At 45.4% G+C, this 23,021-nt stretch overlaps 1 protein-coding gene across 2 annotated transcripts in view; it reads right to left on the bottom strand.

The window, feature by feature from the left end:
* Positions 1-23,021, bottom strand: part of LOC147747160 (sodium/glucose cotransporter 4-like) — a 752,240-nt gene that overhangs the window by 384,769 nt on the left and 344,450 nt on the right. For both annotated transcript variants that reach the window (XR_015307504.1, XM_086952402.1), the window contains exon 5: positions 16,361-16,466. Coding sequence is in view for 1 of the 2 variants with exons in the window: in XM_086952402.1 (XP_086808528.1) it covers positions 16,361-16,466 (106 nt within the window). In the remaining variant the exon portion in view is untranslated. The remainder of the gene's footprint in view (positions 1-16,360; positions 16,467-23,021) is intronic.

Here is a 23,021-nt window from a genome sequence, read left to right as displayed (position 1 = left end):
CAAATTCAGTGCTGCAAGCCCACCAGCAGCATTTGATTTACAGGCCCTGGGCACACACGTGCACTGTACTAGGAACTGACAAGTAAATCAAATAACCAGTTATGGAATCACTAATCCATACAACAATTTACAAAAGGGAGCACTTGCACTTTGGCACCTAACAGCAGTGGCAAAGTGCCTAAAGCATCTACACCACCAAAAACACAGCAGGCAACAGCAAAAAATGGGAGACCAACGCCAATGGTGCCAAGTCTTATATTACCCCTGAGTAACAGTTGGGGTAATGGACCTATTGGGGACTTCTGTTAACTGGTCACTGAAACCACTAACATACAGGTACCCTTCAATATGCCAGGAAGCTTTGGGGTGTAGGATGTTTGGCAGGGATGGTGTTTTACTGTCTGGCTGCAGAGAGGCTGCGCAGAATGCCCCTACAATCTTGGAGCCAAGCAGAGGACAGGTCTGGAGCAGGGAGCCAGAAAATCCAGGTCTTCATGAAAGGTGCCCCTTTAGAGACCAGGAGACCTAACGTAAATGCTCCTGTGGCTAGGTCTGTCCACTAAGAGCACAGCAAGACACCAATCGTATAAATCACTCCTACATGGCCAGAGAAACAGGCCTGGTGAGTCTGGACCCCTAGGAACAGAAACTGAAAGAAAATGAAGCGCATAGTGCTCCGCTCAATTTTCTAAAAATACCCCTACAGTGGCCATGGCCCAAGGGTCAGTGCAACTGCCATTGATTTTTTTGCCCTCATGAAGGGGCATGCATGAAGCCCCCTCCCAGAGTTCTACCAAGGCCCGGGAACCACATACCCAGGGACTCAAAGCAACAGAGTGTGTCTTGAGGCACCCCAACTCCTCCGGACAACTGAAGCCACGTGGAGCACCACCATGCTCCTATGTTGCCGTTGGGCAGGCCGAAGACCTAGGAGGTATCTGGTGTTCCTCCTCTCCCCTCCATGCTTGTGTCTGGGGGATGCACAGAGTGTACATAGTCAGCACCCTTCCTGCCTTCTGCAAGATTGGGTAGAGTTGGAATGTTTGGCTTGTGTCTGTTGCTGATAGTGGACCAAGAGTGAGAAAGCCAGCAGGGTATGCAAGTTTCTTGGGCCTCCCAACATGGCTCCCAATGTGAGAAGGAGGCTTGTGGGTGCCCCAGGTAAGAGTGGGAAACCGCTACAACAGAGTAGAAGTATGGAGCATCAGGCTGTCTAACCGAAAAAAGCATTTTCAAGGCCACTCATAATATCCATTACCTCTGCAAGGAGCGCTCCACAATGTCCTATGAGGGGCTGAAATATGCACATTGCCGAGGTGGACTAGGGGTACTACCAGAATTCAACAAACATTTTGGAGACAGTGCAAGGAGTGCATCATTCCCCCAAAAATATTTTTTGAAGACTCCCTACGTTTGCTGAGGTATTAAATTGGTGCCCTCTGGAACAGTTCCCCATTGTTTCAAACAACCCTAAAGTTGGAACTTTTGTTCTTGAGCTCTGGAATAGACCTGGGCTAAGTTGTAATTATATTATAGTAATTGGCATAGTTTTCATTACTGAGATTGCCATTATGCCACATCGTGTAATTTCAGGGAAACATTTTAACACAAGAACTACTATTCAGTTCATTTTTTAACATCAGGGGCAATTCAGGTAAATGTTTTACCTTAACAGACCCTTTGGGCAATTCTTAAGCACAACACCACACATCCGAATGCAAACTGCAACGTTTTGAACATTAACCGCAGTTCCTTTAACATGGGTGGTCATCAAACATTTTAATTACATTTTTCACCAGAGCAGACTTTTGGGTAAATTTTCAGCAACAACTACAAACACAAGCAACCAAAAAATCAACTCAAAGTTACATTTTCGAGTTAAATTATTTCCCAAACTGACTATTCTGGTACTTGTGTTTGAGTTGGAGATGCATTTCGCATAATTAGGTGTAATTATGCATACTTTTGTGGTAATTTTTTGTAATCAGGCTACTCAAAATGAAGCATGTCACACCAATTCCTACTCTGGAGTGAGGGGACCCCTCATGGTAGGCGCTCTGATTGAAGCAGCAGTCCGCATGAAGTGTAAGACAGACTCAGAGATATCTGTGCTTGACTTTGAATGCTTTATTAATAATGTTTGTTATGAACAATGCAATGTTTCTATTACAATTATTGCATCGCAGTATTGGTATTGCCCCCAGTATGCATGCATTGTTTATAATGACACCCATTTATATTGTGATGTTGCATTCCGTTAGGTGGGCAGTATTTTGGTTATAGAGTTCAGAACCCAATGGGGTGTAACATGATATAAGGGTTTCATGCAACATACTTCCATCTACCCGAATGTGTGTATTTGCAATACAATGTATAGTATTTAGTAGTGTATATGTGTAATAATTTCCTTTATTTTAAAAATGGCACAGGACAAATGTTTATTGAGAGTGTTGCAAACCAACAGAATGGGATTACTAGCTCACACCACCGACCCTGAGTAGAGGCCTTGGACTGTACTGTGTCCCTATCCTGAGAGAGTCAATTGCTAAAATGAGGTGCTTGGTTCCCTGCGTCCTTTATAAACCACCTGTTAAAAAAAATTACACTTCCCTCTTCTTGCTGAAATCCTCTTTTTTTGTTGGGGCTTGTAAAAGAAATAGCTCAATTTTCCAATGAATAAAAACATAAAAACTTGACGTTGAATCACCAATTGGAAACTCTACCAAATTACAAAAAAAAAGCAAAAGTGAAATGCTTGACGTTGTAGTCCAATGTCAAACTCTAAACTCACAAATAAACTTTGAGCACAAAAACGTTATCTTCTCTAGATGACTCCTTAATAGCTTCCTGAGCCAACAATAACTACTCCTCAAGTGGAGGAATCCTGGTTTAAGTTATTATAAGATGTGCCTTCATCTAGGCCATTTTCCCGATTTCCTAAACACCGGCCATGTCAAACTCTGACTGAAGAAATGTGGTAGTGATCCAGTAGATTCTAACAACCACAAGTCAATCACAGGCCTCCATTTCTTGCCTGTCTCGATAGCTGCCTGGCTGCTCAACTGAAGGGTAATATGTCAGACAATAGCTTTCTTGCTGACCTCCAATCTAGGTTTAGATCAAAATGTAGCTCCAATTCTGTTGTTCTGCATTATGTCTATGACGCACTTAGAAACTAATACAAAGATGAGGCTTGTCTCCTGGTACTTGTTGACCTCTCTGTGGTGTCCAATACCAAATACCTTAAAAATAGTCCTATATACACCCCCAAAACCATGACACCATGACACATAACAGACTTGACTTCCTATCTATGCAGGCGATGACATCATCGCTAGTTAACAGGACCTGAGGTTCATCCTCAATAGGAGACTCCATCTGGATGAACGCATGAAACATTTGGCCAAAGGTGCACAGCTCCAACTGAAAATGTTATGACAATTAAAATATTTTATTCCAAACTAAGTCTAAAAGTCAAATCTTAAATTTAACAAAATCAACTATATCAATGCCCTCCACCTTGACTTTCCCAAAGCTGGGCTTGCACCTTTGACAGCAATAGCCTATTCAAGTGCACATCTTGCAGATGACACCTGCCAAAGAGACCAAAGCCCTCCAGTGGTGAAGGATATCCAATGGCTCATGTTCAAAGCAAGATATTACTACAAACCAGCCCTCTTTAGCTGTAATGCATACCATCTGCAAGAACCAAAAACCCTCCCACAAAAACTTAAAATACCTTGGGGAGCCTGCTATCCTAGCAGCAACACACATCTACATCAAGTAGTTGTTAAAGCACTGAAATAAGAAACATCGACAGAGGCCTTCACTAGCGCAGTGCCATAAAAATGAAGCTCCATCAGCCTCTACCGCAGGAAAGCACCCACTCTAAAAATAATTCGAATTTGAACTCAGAAAATAGTATCCCTAATATATGTTCAGGTTGGCCTTGTGAAACATAGGGCTTGTGTACGGGGGGAGCGGATTGGACTTCCTAGGCGGAATTGCAGTTCCCTCGATCATAAATATGCTGGTGTTTTGACGCCCAGATTTCTTAAATGCTGGAGCACTGGGCCTAATTTTACCTGCCAGGAAATCTGTCCTGTGAAATAATCCTAAGAATAGAATGCATTGCAGACCAGCCCCGGTCCCTGTCCTCACCAAACCTGCTGGAAGGCATGTGGAGGATGTAATGATCCTACCTCCCAGACAGCAAACTCACCTACCCTTTCCTGCATCTGCCCAGTCACACAATGACACCACTTGCTTAGAGCAGGTTGTAAATGTGTGCTCTAGTTCCACAAATTGGGAATTCCATGCCAATTTCTGCCTGGTAAACTAAGGTCTACACCGTTATTCCCTATTCTGTGTTATCTATCTTGTAGTAGGAAGAAAGATGCATGAGTTAACTCTGGACACCTGATGTTTCTGCACACGTATATGTCCTATTGCGATGCATTCGTGCAATGACCTGTCACTTATCTCTGCATGCCGAGTGATGCTAACTCATGTCAATATACAGTTACACGAAATTGTCATTAATCCTCTATTTCCTTGAACATTTGTCCTGCAATAGCTTAGAACTCTATATCTTTTGCACGCTTGTCTGTTAAGGTCATTTTGAGACTGGAACTATTTTCTATTTATTGCAAATGCTTTTTCTGTACAGCATTCTAAGGCCTTTGTTGCATGGTCCATGCCATAGAAAACAATGCAATCAAATACACTAAAATTAAATGATATAAAAAATAAATGAATGCTTCACTGTTTCAGTACATTGGTGCTTGCATTACACTTTTTTAAATACCGACATCAGTTTGCTTCTAGGTTTCGAGAATCAGGGTCATCAACGTTATTATAATATTTTTGAGGTTAAAGTCAACGTTTTGCCGCACCATCACCAGCAGTAAAAATGCTAGAAAAGCAAAGCCTTTTGGTAGACAAAAAGCATAAGTACAAATGACAACCACTATAAGTAAACTGATAGAATTCACTTTTCGATGCCCTTATTACCCTATGATGACGTGCGAGTTAGCATCATATGACTAACTAATGCAGTTCGTATATGCACTTATGCTGAATTCATATTCTTACTTATTGCTTATATTCAAATGTATGCGTGACCATATTAGTTTCTTAGCTTAGCCTGTGTGCCACCATTTTGTGTAACTCTCTGTGCCTGCGGGCTCTGCTCGCTCATGCCCCTCCCGCAGGAATACAGAAATATACTAAGACAGCAGTTTTCGTTTCTCGGCTCACTGTGACCGAAACTAACACTTCTTGTTATCTGTAATGTTCTCATGCCCAGAGACGCCGAAGCCTAGCTCCATGGCCTTGAGCAGGGATAATAATGTATCCCTTGCAGGTGCAGATGCCTGCTGTATGAGAGCATAGTCCACTGGTCTGAGGCTCGGTAACTTTCCACAAGGGGCGTACCCCATTTACTGTATTGCATTATAATGTATTGCTGTGATGCAGAGAGTCAGTCCTCTCGTTCGCACTCCTAGGAGTGAGGTCGGACAGGGCCCTCTCATATGAGTGTTGTTTGGCCTAATAAAGACTTTTGTTTATACTTCTCCACTGTCCGGCTGACTTCCTATAAGGTAATTATAGGTGAGTGCTGTAAGTCACTCCAGTGGATTTGAGCCACGCTTATCAGATGGCGCCCGAATAGGGACCCCGCGATAAGGATCTTTCTCACCCGTAAGTGGGTAGCAGAAGACCGGGGACCCGCTGGTCGGCACGGTGGGCCCGGGATCCCATTTGATGCCGAGCTTGGTTCTCGCAGCGCTGCCCCACCCTGCTGATCGGGAGAGGTCCCGGTTCGGATCTTACGCCGGGGTCCAGAAGGCGGAACTTGAAGCTGACCGTGTTGGTCCTGGCAGCCGGAGGTGGAGAACGGTAGAGGTCGGTGCCGCCTACAGAAGGTGAGTGGTCCACCTGTGATTGCTGCAAGAACGGGAGTGTTCCGGGTGACTAGAGCGTCTCCGATGGTTTGAGGAGCCGGTGTGCTCCTGGGGCTAGTGTGCTCCGGGGAACTCAGAGTACGAGTTGGTGCTCTGACAGACTTGACGGGGTTGGGGACGTATTTCGCGATAATTGTTTGTAGTGATCCGACCGAATGGTACTGTGGTGAAAGCGTGGCTCATTGTGGGCAGACTCTGGTGCGCTTACCCTGAACTCCTGGTGTGGTGATTCAGTGGAGGTGTGATCTGGGTTTCCCGCGGTAAAGTGCGCAGTGATCCACAGTGCCGCACGGGTGGCGGATCTGTTCCCCTTCCTCAGAACAGTTAGCATACTGTTCGGTCTGCGGTAAAGTCCAGGTTCCCCAGGACTTGGTCGACGGGCCTTGTCCCATTTGGTAACACGTGTTTGGAGATATTGTATATGTGTACGTGGTTCTCTGATGTCCGTCTATATGTCTGTGTGTGAATGAACTTGAGTTGTGATTCAAGATAAAGTAAAGATGCCGTGTTTTAGCAAGTTACGATGTTTTGGATGCTGTTGTCGACCCTCAGATACTAGACTGGCCGAGAGCCAACCTGCACCCCCTGAAGGGACACCGAGTTTTGATATGTATGTTAAACATGGACTGGTCCCGATTTTGTTTGGTACTTTGTGGCATCGGTACACTGCTGATAATGTGGATTTACAATGGCCTTTGACGGGTTCTTTTGATGAAGCTAAATTGGATTATTTGCAAGACAAACTGTTTGCTAGGCGTAGCCGCCAGAGTATGTTCGACTCTTTGCGAGTGTGGCAGAAAGAGGCCAGGAAACGTAAGATGCGAGAGGAGAAAGAGGAGTATAAAAAGTCCACCCAGACTATGGCGCAGAAAGCGAAGGAACAGGTGGGGAATGAAAATGCACTTCGTATGGAGCGTGCAGATAGGCTTTGTAGGTTGAAAGAAAATAAAAGTTATGTGGTACGAGAAGATGACCCTGATGAGATGGAGGACATTTTGAATGCCCGACCCCCTCCCCCTTATGCCCCACAGCCCTTGTACCCCTCCTTGCCACTTTCGGCCCCTAGTAGTGCCGTGCCAGGTCCTTCAGCGAGTGCCCTCCAACTATCCCTGCCCTCGACACCCCTCGTTTCTCTACTCCAGACCACTTCACCTGCCCCCTCACCCTTTTCTTTGAGCACTCCCTACTGTTTCAGCTAGTACCACCCCCAGTCAGGAGATGCTAACACCGAGTCGCGGCGCAGGTAGCGGATTGTTTTCACAGGTACGGAAGCTGCTTACACGTTCTACAGTTGGTTTGGATGAAAAAAGTATGGTGGCTAATCAGGCATGCCAATGGGCCAGGAATAATATTTATTCGTTCGAAGATATTTGGTCCACCATGAAAGATTTTGAGCCCTTGATGCAGCAGCACGCTTTGTGGCACATGGCTGGTGTATTGATACCGCTATGGGAGCAGGGATATGGAGGTGTGGCTCCGGCGGTTTTACGGGATATACAGGCTGGAGCGTACAGAACGAACACAGGGGTGAAGGAAGTGATGAGTAGTTTGCGCGCACTATTGCAATACAGGAATGAATTGCCCTCTGTTGGTACACCCCATTTCCCAGGTCTCCACCCAATGCGAGAGGTGCACCCTATTTTTCATCCTGAGGTCCCCGAGTTGTTAGACCCAGTCACGAGGGCTGTTACAAGGAACAGAATTGATGCGCATTTTCAGGAGCAATGGGTGTATACGCCATGGAAGAGAAGTGAGGTGTTGTCATTGAAGGCTCAGCTGCCGGATTCCAGAAAGAATCCGACCGCCTATTACAAAGAGCTTACGGAAGCGGCGTCTTCTACGGTGATGACGTTGGCCGATGTTGAATTGTTTTTCGGGCTTTTGGTCCCGGTTGATGTGTGGCGGCAGGTGAAAGGCACGGATCATAGGGAGGAACTGGGAGGTACATGGCAGGAGTTACAGGACTGGGACAAGGAGCGTAAGCCAGGGGAGAAGCCGAGGGCTGAAATATTAGCTTTACCGGGGCGCATAATAAAGTATATGCACTCCCTTATTCCTCCGAAAAAGGTGGATTGGGACAAATTGACGGCTTGCAAGCAGAAAAAGGATGAGGCGGTCTCAGATTTCTTTACGAGGTTTGAGGAAACGTTCATGGATTTTAGTGGACAGGATGTGTCACAGGATGGAGGGTTACGACTCTTTGTTAACAGGTTTGTCACAAATTTATTGCCTGAAATATCAGCTAGACTGCAAGCGTCGGAGAGCACGTGGACGACGTCCTCTCCTTCGGGAATACTAAGTATGGCGCAATATTACGAGCACAGGGAAAATGAGAACAAGGACAAGCAGGAGAAGAAGGCTAAAGATTTGAAGACGAGGGTTTTGTTGCAGCAGGTGGCAAGAGGCAGAGGAAGAGGTGCGGCACTGAGTCGCGGAGGTGGTTTTGGGAGAGGTGAGAGTAGGGAAAGGCTGGGACCGAACCAGTGCGCCAAGTGTAAGCAGGAAGGGCATTGGTGGCGAGACTGCCCGCTGCTCCAGTCAGGTACCGGTCCAGGAAGAGGACGAGGACGAGGTAGTGGTGATTTTGGGAGACAGGCTGCGCGATCAGAAGGAGGCGGGAGACCGGGAGGCAATTACTTTGACAACGGGACAGATAGACAACAGTCACAGAGGAGCGGGGGCCAGTATTACAACGATGATTACTCGGTGGACGATTTGACAGGGTTCTCCCACAACTAGGACAGCGTAGGACAGAGCATGGGACCAGTACTTATGGAAGTTGATCAGAGGGGACCTTATGTCGAAGCCGACTTACTAGGGTCTCAACAGAAATTTCTAGTGGATACGGGTGCAATGAAAAGTTCAGTGGCTCGTTCTCGGGTCCCAGGGGCGGCTCTGTCTGGCAAGAATAACATATCCGTGGGTTTCGCAGGAACTCCGGTGATTAGCCCCATTTCTAAACCTCTCACGTTAACGATTGGTCCTTTTACTGTTGATTCACCGTTTTTATTGACATCAAATTGTGGAGAAAATTTGTTGGGTTTAGATTTATTGAAGAGATTGCATGCCACCATTTATTGTTCTCCGGATGGCGTGTACCTTACTCTAGGCCCCAATGTTGCCCGCCCACTACAGTGCTTTTCAAAAGACGACCCGCTGCCACCTGAGTTTCGAGGCATACCCGACAGCATGTGGGCTGTCAGTGATAATGATGTAGGGAAAATGGATATTGCCCCGGTGTCAATAAGAGTGAAGGTGGGAGCCAAATTGCCCAGAATTCCACAATACAGAATACCTAGGGAGGGTGAGAAGGCCTTGTTACAAATAATTCAAGATTTAATACAGTCTGGAGTAGTGGAAGAGACTGATTCGAATATATGTAACAGTCCTATTTTGCCTGTACTTAAAAGACGGTCACCTGATGCTACTGATAATACTCCTGATGTTTATAGATTTGTGATTGATTTGCGGCAAGTAAATAGAGTAGTGGAGCCACAGTATCCGGTGGTCTCGGACATCACTACAATATTGACTATGATTCCACCTTCGGCCAAATATTTCTCTGTCCTAGATTTGAAAAACGCTTTCTTCAGTATTCCAGTACATGAGGAAAGCCGTTATCTCTTCGGATTCTCATTGGCTGGCCGAAGCTTCCGCTTCAAGAGAATTCCTCAGGGGTACACTGAGAGTCCGAGTATATACAGTCAGGCTCTAAAGGCACAATTGGATGACCTGGAACTTCCACCTGGCAACGTCATGTTGCAATATGTGGATGATATCCTAATAGCATCGGATGATGAGCAGGGTTGTCGGGATGCTACTGTAAAATTGTTACACCATTTGGCAAAAAGGGGGCATAAAGTGTCCCTTCCGAAATTTCAATACTGTCGAACGGAGGTCACCTACCTCGGTCACCTCCTTTCGAAAGTGGGGAGGAGATTGACGCCGGAGCGCATAAAAGCGATCACTAACATGCAAATACCTAACACGCAGCGAGAGGTGCGCGCGTTCCTAGGCATAACATCGTATTGTCGTCAGTGGATATCTAACTATGCGTTACTAACAAAACCCCTATTGTATCTGACTACCAAAGAAGTGCGCGAACCCCTACCCTGGACCCCCGCATGTCAGGAAGCGTTTGAGTCACTAAAAACGTCTTTGTGTTCTGCGCCAGTTCTTGGAACCCCTGATTACCAGAAGCCTTTTGTTCTTTATGTGCACGAGGCGGAAGGTTGTGCGTTGTCTGTCTTAACTCAGTGTTTTGGGGGGAAGCAGAGACCGTGTGCGTACTTCTCTGCAATGCTCGATAATGTGGCAAGAGCGCTGCCGAGCTGTCTGAGAGCCACGGCGGCTGCTGCGGTCTCCATAAGGCAATCGGCAGGGCTCGTGCTGGGATCAGACCTCACAGTAATGGTACCGCATGCTGTGGACATTTTACTGAACAGGACGCAGACGCAGCATTTAACAAGTGCTCGTCTGACGGGTTACGAGATGACTCTTTTTGCACCCCATGTAACAATTAAAAGGTGTGCCACATTGAACCCCGCCACCTTGTTACCTATCCCCACAGATACTGACACAAATGACACAAATGATGATGACATACATGACTGTCTGTATAGGACTGAGGAAGAGACAAAGGGGAGGGTGGATCTGACAGACAGGCCCATGGAAGAACCAGACGGGGAACTGTATGTCGATGGATCCTGTTTTAAATTACCAGACGGTACATCGACAGCAGCATATGCAATAACAACATTACAGACGGTGGTAGAGACTTCTAGAATACCTTACAATTCTGCTCAGGCTGCCGAGATTATTGCCTTACTGAGAGCATGTGAGTTGAGTGAGGGGTTGGATGTGAACATTTACACCGATAGCCAATACGCCTTTGGCGTGGCTCATAATTATGGGCGACTTTGGGCAGAACGGGGATTTCTGACGTCTCACGGACAACGTATACAACATGGTCCACTGATATTACGTCTGCTAACGGCACTGACATTACCCAAAAGATTGGCTGTGATAAAATGTAGCGCACACAAGACAATAGTGGACGATGTCGGGCGAGGCAACGCTTTTGCCGATGAGACAGCAAAAGAGACTGCTAGAGAAAAATTACCACGCATGTTTGTGGCAGGACCAGCACGATGGGTCCCAGATGTTCATATGTTCGCAGACACGGTACAGAGTGTCAAGAACATACAAAGCAAAGCGACGGATGAGAAATTGAGAGCATGGAAGGATGGGCAGGGACGACTGGATGCGGATGAATGTTGGACAGATGTGACAGACAAGAGACGATGGATGTTACCGAATGCGTATGTCCTTCCAGTAGTGACGATGGCACACGGGCCTGCCCATGTGAGTGCCAAGGGTATTTGCAAATTGTTAGACCCGGTGTGGAGCAATAAAAATATCTCTAAGATGGCCACCAATTTGGTTCGTCAGTGTATGGTGTGTTTGAGACACAATCCTGGAAAGGGTACCCCTGTCCCAACTGGAAATTTTGCACCCCCCTCTTTCCCTTTTGAGGTGATTCAGATGGATTACATCGAAATGGAAAGAGTCAATAACTTGAAGTACGTCCTTGTAGTCGTATGTGCTTTTAGTAGGTGGGTGGAGGCGTTCCCAACGAAAGACTGTACGGCCATGTCTACTGCGAAAATGTTGATAAAGGAGTATTTCTCCCGCTTCGGATTACCTAGGGTGATCTGGAGTGATAATGGCACGTCCTTTAATGCAGAATTGGTGAAACAAATTAGTAAAGGTTTGCACATATCGCAGAAATTTCATTCAGCCTTACACCCTCAGGCAGCAGGACTCGTGGAGCGGTTTAATGGCACGCTCAAGCTCAAGATGGCCAAAATATGTGAGAGTACAGGTCTCCGTTGGCCAGATGCACTTCCCCTAGCTTTGCTTTCCACGAGAGTCACTGTAAATGCAAAAATGGGCGTTTCTCCACATGAAGTGGTATTCGGCCGCCCGGCCAATATCTGGGGAGTGCCTAGGCCTAAATGTTTTGCTGACATACCTTACCCTTTGTTGACAGATTATCTGTATGCTTTGACTAAAGATCTTCGTTCTATTCATCAGCAGGTAGCAGACACTCTGAAGCCATTGCCAGAGGGGCCTGGACACACCATCCACCCGGGGGACTGGGTCGTCGTCCGAAGATATCAGCGGAAGTCTTGTTTGGAACCGAGGTGGTCAGAGCCTCGCCAGGTGCTCCTCACTACGCGCACGGCGCTTCGGATTGACGGCAGAAAGTGGACCCATGCCTCTCATGTGAAGAGGGTCCCGCTCCCGTTGCCCTATGATCAATGGGTACAAGATGGCATCGCTGACCAGGAGTCTGAACATATCCCGAGGTATGTTCCTTTCTCGGATGCTTCACTGATTGGAGAAGAGCGAAGCGGAATTGAGAATACTGTGAGCTCTACCACTCCTTTTGCTGCTAGCAAAGAGATATCGGAAAGTTCAGCATCTGCCACTGATACACCTGCTTTGTTTTCTGACCCCGAACTGCCAGGGAGCACTCGCTATAATTTGCGGCCCCGAAGAAAATAAGTACAGTGCTGGAATATGATGGACTAAATACTGGAAGAAGGGCTTAGTGGACATTCTGAAAAAGAAGATTTAGTGGTAGGGATGGACTTGTAAGAGCCCTGGTGTTTAGCCGAAGATTGTGTTCTTTGAGTCTATAGAGTGGCGCGGGGCCCGAATTAAGTGCTTCCCTTGTTTCAAATTGTTGAACAGCGACGTTGGAGTAGGTATGGACGGTAAAAGCCTGCCTGTGAGGCTTTGAAGGACACAGGGAGAAGATCCCTTTTTAAGGGTTGAAGAACCCCTCTGGCCGGTTGAGGATTGTCTGGGACTATTTTTTTTTTTAGTAACAGTGTGATTTTTATCTTTTTGATTTTTGATACTTTTGAACGATTATTAGAAATGTATCCCTTTGGGCGGCCCATCCCTGATGAGGAGCAGCCTTTTGCAGCTCCCCCGAGACGTGAGCCTGATTCCCCCTGGTTGGCCCTTCCCCGAAAGGGAAAAATAGTAGTGATCATAATAGTTTTAATTGCCTTTCTGGTGACTCTTGGAATACTGTTTTTCCTAGATAAACACTATCCCGTTCATACATTTGCACCCACACCTACTGCTGTTCCGGAACACAAAATGATAACTGTCGATTATGGTGAGAGAATGATACGTAAAAATTATAAAGACAATGTTTTTATTAAAACTTTGCATCATGCACATGCCACTACCAACATGACAGATTGCTGGGTTTGTGGGCTTTTACCTTCTGCTGCCTATAAAAAAGATAGGTTCCTCGCTCTCCCTTTAACGCCAGTGAATAGTTGTGTGGGGTGGTATACTCTTATCGGTCTTGTTAAATATTTTCAGCAGCCAGATTCTTTGACTCCACGCCTGCAGAATAGGGGGTGGACAATGACAATGCGAGTGCGGCCTTTGCCTTCAGCTTCCCTTGGACGAATATACACTGACGGACGTTTTGACCAGACTTTTATAGAGACATGTGAGAAAAAGTTGGGTCGATTCTTGACACCTAATGATACTGATCGACTCAGGGATAGTTTCATGAAATTGAACGCCACTTTGTCTTATAGGCATCCCCCTAAGAGTAAAGACAGCTCCAAGTCTTTGATACCCCTGGCTGTGGTGGGTCCTCCTCCGTTTTTCTGTATAGAGGGAAGGGGTCCCATCAAGGTTGGAAATAGCTCTTGTAATGTGACTGCTTCAATACGCCCCTCTTTGATTGCCCCACCCAGTGTCTATTTTGTTTGCGGTGAAAATGGATACTTATGGTTGCCCGAGGGTTGGGGTGGGGTGTGCTACCTGGCTTATATGATTCCTCCCGTGTATGTGGCCCCCTCTGATTATCACAGAACTCATCGACGATTCCCCAGTCCTCAGGAGCAGCCGCAAGAGCAGCGTAAAAGGAGGGAACTTCAGGTAGAGGAAGTTGATCAGACAGATACCTCGTATCAGCAATGGACTGATTTTTCTAAGGGTTTGCTTCCTTTCTGGGGCCCTATATTCAACAGTAGAGCTATTAGACGACTCTCTAGGGTAATGGAAAAGGTGGTTCTGGTTGAGGCTGACATTACGACTAACATCTCTGTTGAGGTTCAGGCTATGAGATTATTTACGATCCAGAACAGGATGGTTCTTGACGTCATACTAGCTGATAGGGGCGGGGCCTGTCGCGTCATCGGGACATCTTGCTGTGTTTATATCCCAGACTCCGCCCCGACTGTTAACTTGGCAGTGCAAAAATTGCATAGATTAGCGACTGAACTACACCAAGATAATGGGACATGGTCTCTCCAAGGGTGGCTCTGGGGTGCCTTTTCTTCCTGGGGCTGGAAAATATTGATGGGTTTGGTTGGAGTGGTGAGTGTAATTCTGTCATGCTGCCTTTGCATATATTGCCTCCCTCCATGTTGTTCAATGTGTGCTGCAAATATACGTCCGAAAAAGAAGTTACATGGTCAATATGCCACTTCTATGATTACTGAAATTCCTGCTGATGCCAGTTGGTTGATGTTTATTGCAGAAGATGTTCTAGACTGAAGAAATATAGTCCTGCCCCTAGAATGGATGTCGGCACTACCTTTGGCAAATAAATGAGGCTATAGTTAGCCAATGATGCTAAAAGGAGGGTCTGATAGAATTCACTTTTCGATGCCCTTATTACCCTATGATGACGTGCGAGTTAGCATCATATGACTAACTAATGCAGTTCGTATATGCACTTATGCTGAATTCATATTCTTACTTATTGCTTATATTCAAATGTATGCGTGACCATATTAGTTTCTTAGCTTAGCCTGTGTGCCACCATTTTGTGTAACTCTCTGTGCCTGCGGGCTCTGCTCGCTCATGCCCCTCCCGCAGGAATACAGAAATATACTAAGACAGCAGTTTTCGTTTCTCGGCTCACTGTGACCGAAACTAACACTTCTTGTTATCTGTAATGTTCTCATGCCCAGAGACGCCGAAGCCTAGCTCCATGGCCTTGAGCAGAGATAATAATGTATCCCTTGCAGGTGCAGATGCCTGCTGTATGAGAGCATTGTCCACTGGTCTGAGGCTCGGTAACTTTCCACAAGGGGCGTACCCCATTTACTGTATTGCATTATAATGTATTGCTGTGATGCAGAGAGTCAGTCCTCTCGTTCGCACTCCTAGGAGTGAGGTCGGACAGGGCCCTCTCATATGAGTGTTGTTTGGCCTAATAAAGACTTTTGTTTATACTTCTCCACTGTCCGGCTGACTTCCTATAAGGTAATTATAGGTGAGTGCTGTAAGTCACTCCAGTGGATTTGAGCCACGCTTATCAAAACCTTCAACAAAATCACTAGTGAAATTCACTCCTGTGCTGCCTATTAGAAGCGCCTATGAACATTTTATAAGGACACTGTAAGACCAATACCATACATTAACTCGGAAGCCAGTTAATTATTTCTTGTTTAAAAAAAAAAACGATCATACTCACAAGCATTGGTAACCTTCCTCAGTGGCCAGTGTATAACGCTTATGATGGGGCCTGAAGGCTTGGCTCTTCGGATTAACTTTGCACCTAGTCTGATCTGCTGCGCCTCCCCCGCCCCCACAGCACCTTGAGCCCCTCATAGGTGAGTAGCTGTGCTTTACAAACCCTGATTGATTGATGAGAGAGAGAGATCATGTGCCCCCTTTTTTCATCCTTCCCATCTTGCAGTGCAGTACTCTTCTACACAAAGCCTAATTGCCGCATCCCAAGTCTGCGTTCGATGTGTTTCTGGCGTATGGTCAGGGCTCGAGTCGGAGTACCACGCGGGTGGACGGCGTCCCCCCACTTATTTTACCGGAGGGACGCCGTCCACCCTGCAAACAGCTGGACTTCAATCTTTGGCCTCTCTGGGACGAGGAGCTCGACACCTTTCGTGATGTCACTTCCTGTTGTGACGTCACTTCCGGTGACAGCGTCCCCCCACTTCTTTTTTTACGCCTTGTGCCCTGCTTATGGTTCACACAGGTGTATCACATATGTCCGTTATATTGATACTGGTGTTAAAGAAGGCTGTCTTGGAGCAATCAACCTGACTGTTGTCAAAAGTAGATAAAAAGTGCCCCAAATGGGGCTGGCACTGACATATACAAACAACACTGACCTCCAATTCAGCGTATCCAGGTTGCTGCCATCACATGTGAGTTAATTATTAAGCAACATCATCATGCAAAGAAAGTTGGGAGTCGACATAGCAAAGGAGATTTCATTGTCGCCAGACCACCCACATGAGAGGAGAGGAGTGACAGCGAGGATGCCCCAGAGCCAGGTCTGGGCCTCCTGACAGCCTGCGTGCTTGGAAAGCAGACATAATTACCTGTGATGGTGTAGATGCCAGTCACTGCCAGTAGCACAACTGTGGACAGGTAGAGGTTCCAGCCCAGGGCCACCTGGATGAAGAGCGCGCCGGAGAACAGGTCTACCTGCAATAAAGACAAGCATCATTTGCATCTGGCAGCAAGAGGCCTGGCATCCAAGTGACCTCTAGGCATTCATTGATTACAGTAACCGTCAAAGATGCATCTTACATTTATTGGTTAAATTACATGTTTGTAGGAAACTGGAGTGGGTGTAAAGAAGAATCAGAGAACCACCACCAAAGCATGAACAAGTGTTAGATGGTAAAAAGGAGGCGGGCGAAAGTTTTAAGGATTGTCCAATTTGTCAGAAGAGCTTTGACTAAAAGACATCACATAAGAAAACAGGAGGATTGTGCTTTTTACACATAAATGAATGGAGAAAGGTTGAGCCTACCACAGAAATTGACCTTATGGAACCTTCTCCTCCCAAAGAAGAGTCTATCTTGACGACCATCAGTGTATTTCTGGTAACCTTAGGTCTGGCTACCGCCAGCCCTTCACATGAATGCAAATCCAGACACTAAAACAGAAGGGACTCAACAGTGGTCCTAAGCGCGAGAATGACCTCCTCGTTACTGAGGCAGTCTTAAGAGCAAGAATGACCTCCCTGTTAATGAGACTGTCCTTAGAGCGAAAATGACCTGTCTTGAACTAATACTGTCCTAAGAGCCAGAATGTCCTCCTTGTCACTAAGACAGTCCTAAGAATCAGAATGAGGTCGCTAAAACTAAGACTGTCCCTCTTAGCTAATTGTACAACTAATACCGGAGGGGCTCTTTCACCATACCAAAAGTCCTTCTCACTCACTAGTAGTTTCTGTGGCAGTCAGGGCCTACATATTGTACACAGCCCCTTTTTAAGTCAAGCATTCAAGACCTCTTGTGTATATACTTTAGTATATACTTATTATATACTTACATGTGTATGTACTTTGTGGGCTCTGGAGATCAGCCCTAGAACTTGTCTGCTTCGGCTTAGGGACTTTTTTTCTGTTCAACTGCCTCTATTTAACTGCCTTGATAGAAAACGACCAGCAGAGGTCAGTAAAATACCTGAACCAATTTAGCATTCTCTAGATTCCAGTTCATAGAAATTGTCTTCCACAAGCACTCGTAGACAATAATATTTTTTCAAATCTTGTATTTTCAGTGATATGACCACCGAAGGCCTTGAGTTCATATTACAAATAGGGCTTTGGACTTTATAATTTCCTGCTGAAAGGCAATATTTCTCTCCATGTGTTCCCATACCTGGTGTGTCACGCAGTTTGTTGCTTACTTTCCCACCATAGCCAAATACATATAAGGCCCCAAAGGCGAGACCGATAGCATTGCAAATGATTGTTTAACTAAAGCCTAATCTGTAAACATGAATCCAGCTCTTGGGTAAGCATCCACCCTTAGCAATGTGCGACACTGCATTTCTCTTCGAGGCTTTTTCAATATTTAAAAAATTACATGAATAAAGGAGGCAAAGAGTAGGCCTGGGCAAGATTTCTGTTCCATTGCTTCCATATTACCTTTGTTACACACCATTCCTGAAATGGCATCAAGAGGCCACGTGGTGTAATTATGCTTCATTCACTGCAAAATGTTAGCACCAAAGCATATGAATAACGTGAATAGTCACAATGCAGGTGACTGTTGTTTACACCACTTGTGTTTTTGTGCATGCATTTTTTAGCGACAAATGCGTCCTCGTGCCCAGAATGGCGCAAGAACACATTTCACCCTATAATATAGCACAAAATGCCAGTTTTTCGGGTTTCCATTACTTTTGTGCAATTTCATGTAAGTTCGCGGAATCCATTTATAACAATTCTGCACACCACTAGTAAAGAGCTTTCACTTCTTGTGTAGTAGTCTCTGCTAGTGAGATGCCGTTGAACAACTCCAAGAAGTTGCGGGGGTAGGAGCTGGAAGCAGGGGCGGTGGGGTGCTACGGCAACCCGAAAATTGTCATGCTGGATTTCAGAAGGTGAATGAGCAATAAAAATGCCTTTAAATTTTGCTTTTATCTTGTCACAGTTGCTGTACTTGAAAGACAGAGGGCAAGTATCAGACTGCTTCTTGTGAGAAACTGCTTCTTATTTTAACACAGAGATAGGTGTTTGCCGATTGATGTCCGCAAAGTCAGAGTAATTTTTAAAAGTGAACTATGTGACGCTCCTGCTGGGGTACTGGAACTGTGAAAGGAAAGCCTGCAGGTTGACATTTTTACTAACACACAAAACAATTCAAATATCTCTAAATTAACTGTATACATATTTCAGAAAAAGCAGTTAGGATACAAAAATGAAGTACTTTTTTGTAACTCTGAAGCGTAAGGAAAACATAGATTTTAATTGGATTAAAATTTATCAAGACACTTTATTTGGAGATGTGCAGATTGCAAATATTTGATTAAACTTAATTTCCACACATTATTGTTTGTGCACTGTCCCATTTTATCAGTAAAACTTTACATTTGTTCAAATGTGGTGGCTATTTCAATGGAAAGTGTGCTGTCCATAAATGAGAGTGCAGAACACTTCACCCTTATCACTCTCTTGCTAAATACATTTGCTATACTTGATCTTTGTGTGACGCTAGGGATTTTTACAACCCCTATGACTTCAGTGATGTAACATCAATGGCGCACCCACACACCGCCACCCTGAAAATTGTTCCAACACCACTAGGTGCAGGATTATTAGCCTACAGAATAGTGAGTGCAATCACACATCATGTGCTACTATCGCCACAGTGCAAAGAAAATATGGCACGGCTGCTTTTCAGGACAGGTCTTGATGTGCATAGATGGGTGAATTTTACCCGGCATGTTGGAAATTGGGTTAGTAGTTGAGGGGAGTGAAAACCCTACTCAATCTGCAACCACAATTCTTGTTAGGGTGAAATACATTAATTAAGTGACTGAAAGAAATATCCCTGACCAATTTAGACATATAGAGAAATATTTAATATTTTATTTGAGACCAAAATGATAAAAAATCCAATAGAACCAGAGATAATCAATTAAAAAAATGTAGGTAAAAACAGTGCTTAGAAGCACCAAATGCCACCTGTTGTCATATGGTCATGTCAGACTGGAACAAATTCACAAGTTCAGGCCAACTGCAATAGAGTCATCCTTTTCACTCCCAAAAACAGTTCTCTGCCTATTCAACTCTGGATCAATGATATCAAAGCTCTCAACTGCTCCCTCTCCACCTCTAACTCTGTCAAATCCTTGGGCATCAGCATTGATAAGAATCTTACTCTCATCCCTCACATTAAAAATGCTGCTAAAGGTGCTCTCTTCACCCTTCCCTACCTTAAAAAAATCAAACCTTTTATTCCAGCGGATGACTTCAAAATTGTTGTCCAATCTCTTGTACTTTCCAGAATTGACTATGGCAACGCCACCCTTGTAGGCACCCCAAAAGTCCACCTTGCCCCGATCAAATCGGTCCTCAACCTGGCTGCCTGACTTATCTTGGATTGTAAACAATTTGATCACATTTCTCCTATCCTCAAAAACCTTAAGTGGCTCCCAATTGAAGGTAGATCCACCTTCAAGATGGCTTGTATTACTCACAAAACCCTTCACCAAAACACCCCCTCTTACCTCTCTGACAAACTACAAAAAGCTGGTTGTTCCAGGTCCTTGAGAAGCACTAACGCCCTTGTCCTCATCCCCCCGAGACTCAAATGTACAAAGACACAATCACGTGCATTCTCTGGTAATGCCCCTACGATTTGCAACCCTTCCTACCCTCTCTTCAAAAAAAGACTCAAGGTGCTTCTTCTCAACAAATATCTGGGCACCTAACGTCTCTATATTGATTCAGTCCTCATTTTCTCTCCTTTCTTTCAACCGTCCCCATCTCCCTTACCCACTCCTTAATTACTCTCTTTCCTCAATCACCTCGTCTAACTGAAATGCCTTATCCCATGCTAGTTTTTATTCACTCTGTAATTTTGTTTTATTTTGTTTCAAAATGTTTATCTTGTTTATCTGTCTGTAAAGTGCTCTGATACTCCTGGGTTCTGTAGCGCTATATAAAACCTTTTAAATAAATAAATAAAATAAATAAAGTGCAAGCAAGCTACAGGGACCAGATTGGGCCCGCTGAACAGTGTACCCTAAATCCTGGTTTAGCAGTATGTGAGGTCCTATATCGAGGAGGGGTTGCACAGTGGTGATTCTGGGCTGTGATGCGAAGTCCTGCGTTGAGGATGCGTCGTACAAAGGTGGCTTCAGGGAGCGGCAGGGCTGTGATGAGAGCTCCTGTGTCAAGGATGCGCAATGCTGCAGTGGTTCTGAGGAGAGGCTGAACTATGATGCAAGGTCTTGCCTTGAGGAGGCAATGCACAACAGTGGTTCCAAGGAGCTGCTATGTCCTGCATTGGGGTTACAACATGCAGCTGCGGTTCTGATGCAAGGCGGTGTGTCATGCTTTGTTGATTCTGCTTGCACCGCAGCTTGACTGGTAGAGCACCTTCGGGCCCACTTCTTAGGGTGCATGACTGGGAGACATCACTTGGGGGGATGAGACTTGCAAAAGACACACTTTAGGTGCTGGGTTCGTGGTGGATGGAGCCTTTTCTGTCCTTGAGGCTCTGATCAGGAGCCAGCCAACTAGCCCTTGGGGTCACTCTGGTGGTCCTGGATTTAAGATGCAGGTCCAGTGCTCCTCACTCAGGCAGCAGGACAACATAACATAACATGTGTATATGTAGAGTGCACATTCACCCGTAGGCATCTTGTAGCTGAGTAACAGATGTTTCATTGTTACCCAACTCAACAGTACTCATTTTATCGATCTCAGAAGGATGAACCTCTGACCATGGGAGGTCTAACACAGGCCCTTGCAGTGGACACATTTGTCCACTGAGGCTAGGGACCCGGCTCACAGGGCAGCAGAGTAGCAGTCCTTCGTGGGGCGGAGCACAACAGCAGTCTTGTGTCTTCCACAAGTCCATAGGCGTATTGAAGAATTGGGTCTGAGGGTCCACTATTTATCCATGGTGCCAGCCGTAAAATTGGAGAAGTTTCTATAAGGTTCCACCTAGAGTTGGCTAAAATATTCCAGTCTGCCCACGGAATTGGCAGATGTTTGGCCACTTCGGGTTACTTTTTAACGTAGAGTTCTTGGCAAATTCTGCCAGTCGCCATATGATGGAATATTTCTCCTATGAGGTTCCAGAATATGTGAGCTGGCAAGCGTGAGAAATTTAGTGTCCCCTAGTGCGGGTGACATTGTTTGTTGTCAGAGGGCTGCCGTTTAAGTAGATTTGGGGGTGCTCAGGTAGAGTTTCTACTAGAACAGCAGCAAAATTAACTTGAATAGCTGGGTGTTCTTGCGCAATGCATGGTGCCGTTCTCTGATTTCCAGTGCTGCTCATGCCACCAACACTACATTGCGGTACAAAAGGGGGTGTGATGGACGGAGCATCTGAACCAATCAAACACTCACACACAGTCAACAGATCTGGGTTTACTCTATCACCGTTCTTTAGCCCACTATGCCACCCCAGTTCAGACATGGCCATATGCAAATCAGTCTGACCCTGTGCCTCATGGGAACAGTCCAGCCCGAACTGCCAAGCCATGCCTTCCCTGGACCAGAAACAAGCTTTCTAGGACCGGTTTCTGGCATTACAACCGTCTTCAGCCAGGCTTGCTTGAATCCAGTGGCAAAGTGAGCAAGGGACTCACGTCTGAGCATACCCTGCCAACTTATGGCGAACAAAGCGGTACAAAAGGGTTTATTTTTCCAGGTCAAAAAGACAGCTTAAAACTGCCCTCAGAGGCTGCAATGGAAAGCCTGAGACATGTTTAAAAGGGCTACTGAAGTGGGAAGTACAAGTCCCACTAGTAGCATTTTTTACAGGCCCTTGGGTATATGTAGTACCACTTTACTAGGGACTTACAAGTAAATTAAATGTGCTGATTGGGTGTAAGAAAATCTCTCAATTTTTAAAGAAGACAGCGCAAGCACTTTATCACTAGAAGTGGTAAAGTATGCAGAGTCCTAGAGCCAACAAAAACAAATTCCACAAAAACAGGAGGAGTGAGGCAAAAGGTTTGGGGGAAGATCACTCTAAGGCTAACAGGTCAGGTCTAACACTGCATATAATATGCATTTTTCTCCAGGCACTCACCACTTCTGAAAACGTCTGCACAATTGATAATTATGATCACAGCCTTTAGAGACTGTACACATTATTATGTGATGAGTGCTGGCATACACAGTCTTAGAAAATTGTCTTAACTTTACATAACTACTGCTAGCATGCACAACCTTAGGGAGCTGTAAACTTTACACACCTGCTGGTGTCCACTGCCTTAGGGTTTGTGAACATTTTCATGAGGACACTGCAGGTGTTCGTAGACCTAGAGTTTGTGTGCGTTTCACATAAACACTATTGTGGCAAACTGGCTATTTTTCTGTTTAATGAAGCAGAGCCTGTACATTGGTTTTATCTCTACTGCTGCATTATGAATCTTCACAGCTTTGGTGTTCAGGTGTGTTCTACTTGACCCCTCATTCACTGGGGTTCAGTATCTGTTATTTGGGCAGGTAGCACTAAACTCAGTTAAGATCGTTACTGTAAGGTGCTGTATATGCTAAAT

The sequence above is a fragment of the Lissotriton vulgaris genome, chromosome 1_1 (assembly GCF_964263255.1).
Source record: "Lissotriton vulgaris chromosome 1_1, aLisVul1.2, whole genome shotgun sequence".
In the NCBI taxonomy this organism is placed as follows: Eukaryota; Metazoa; Chordata; class Amphibia; order Caudata; family Salamandridae; genus Lissotriton; species Lissotriton vulgaris.
This window is presented reverse-complemented; position numbering and strand designations above follow the sequence as displayed.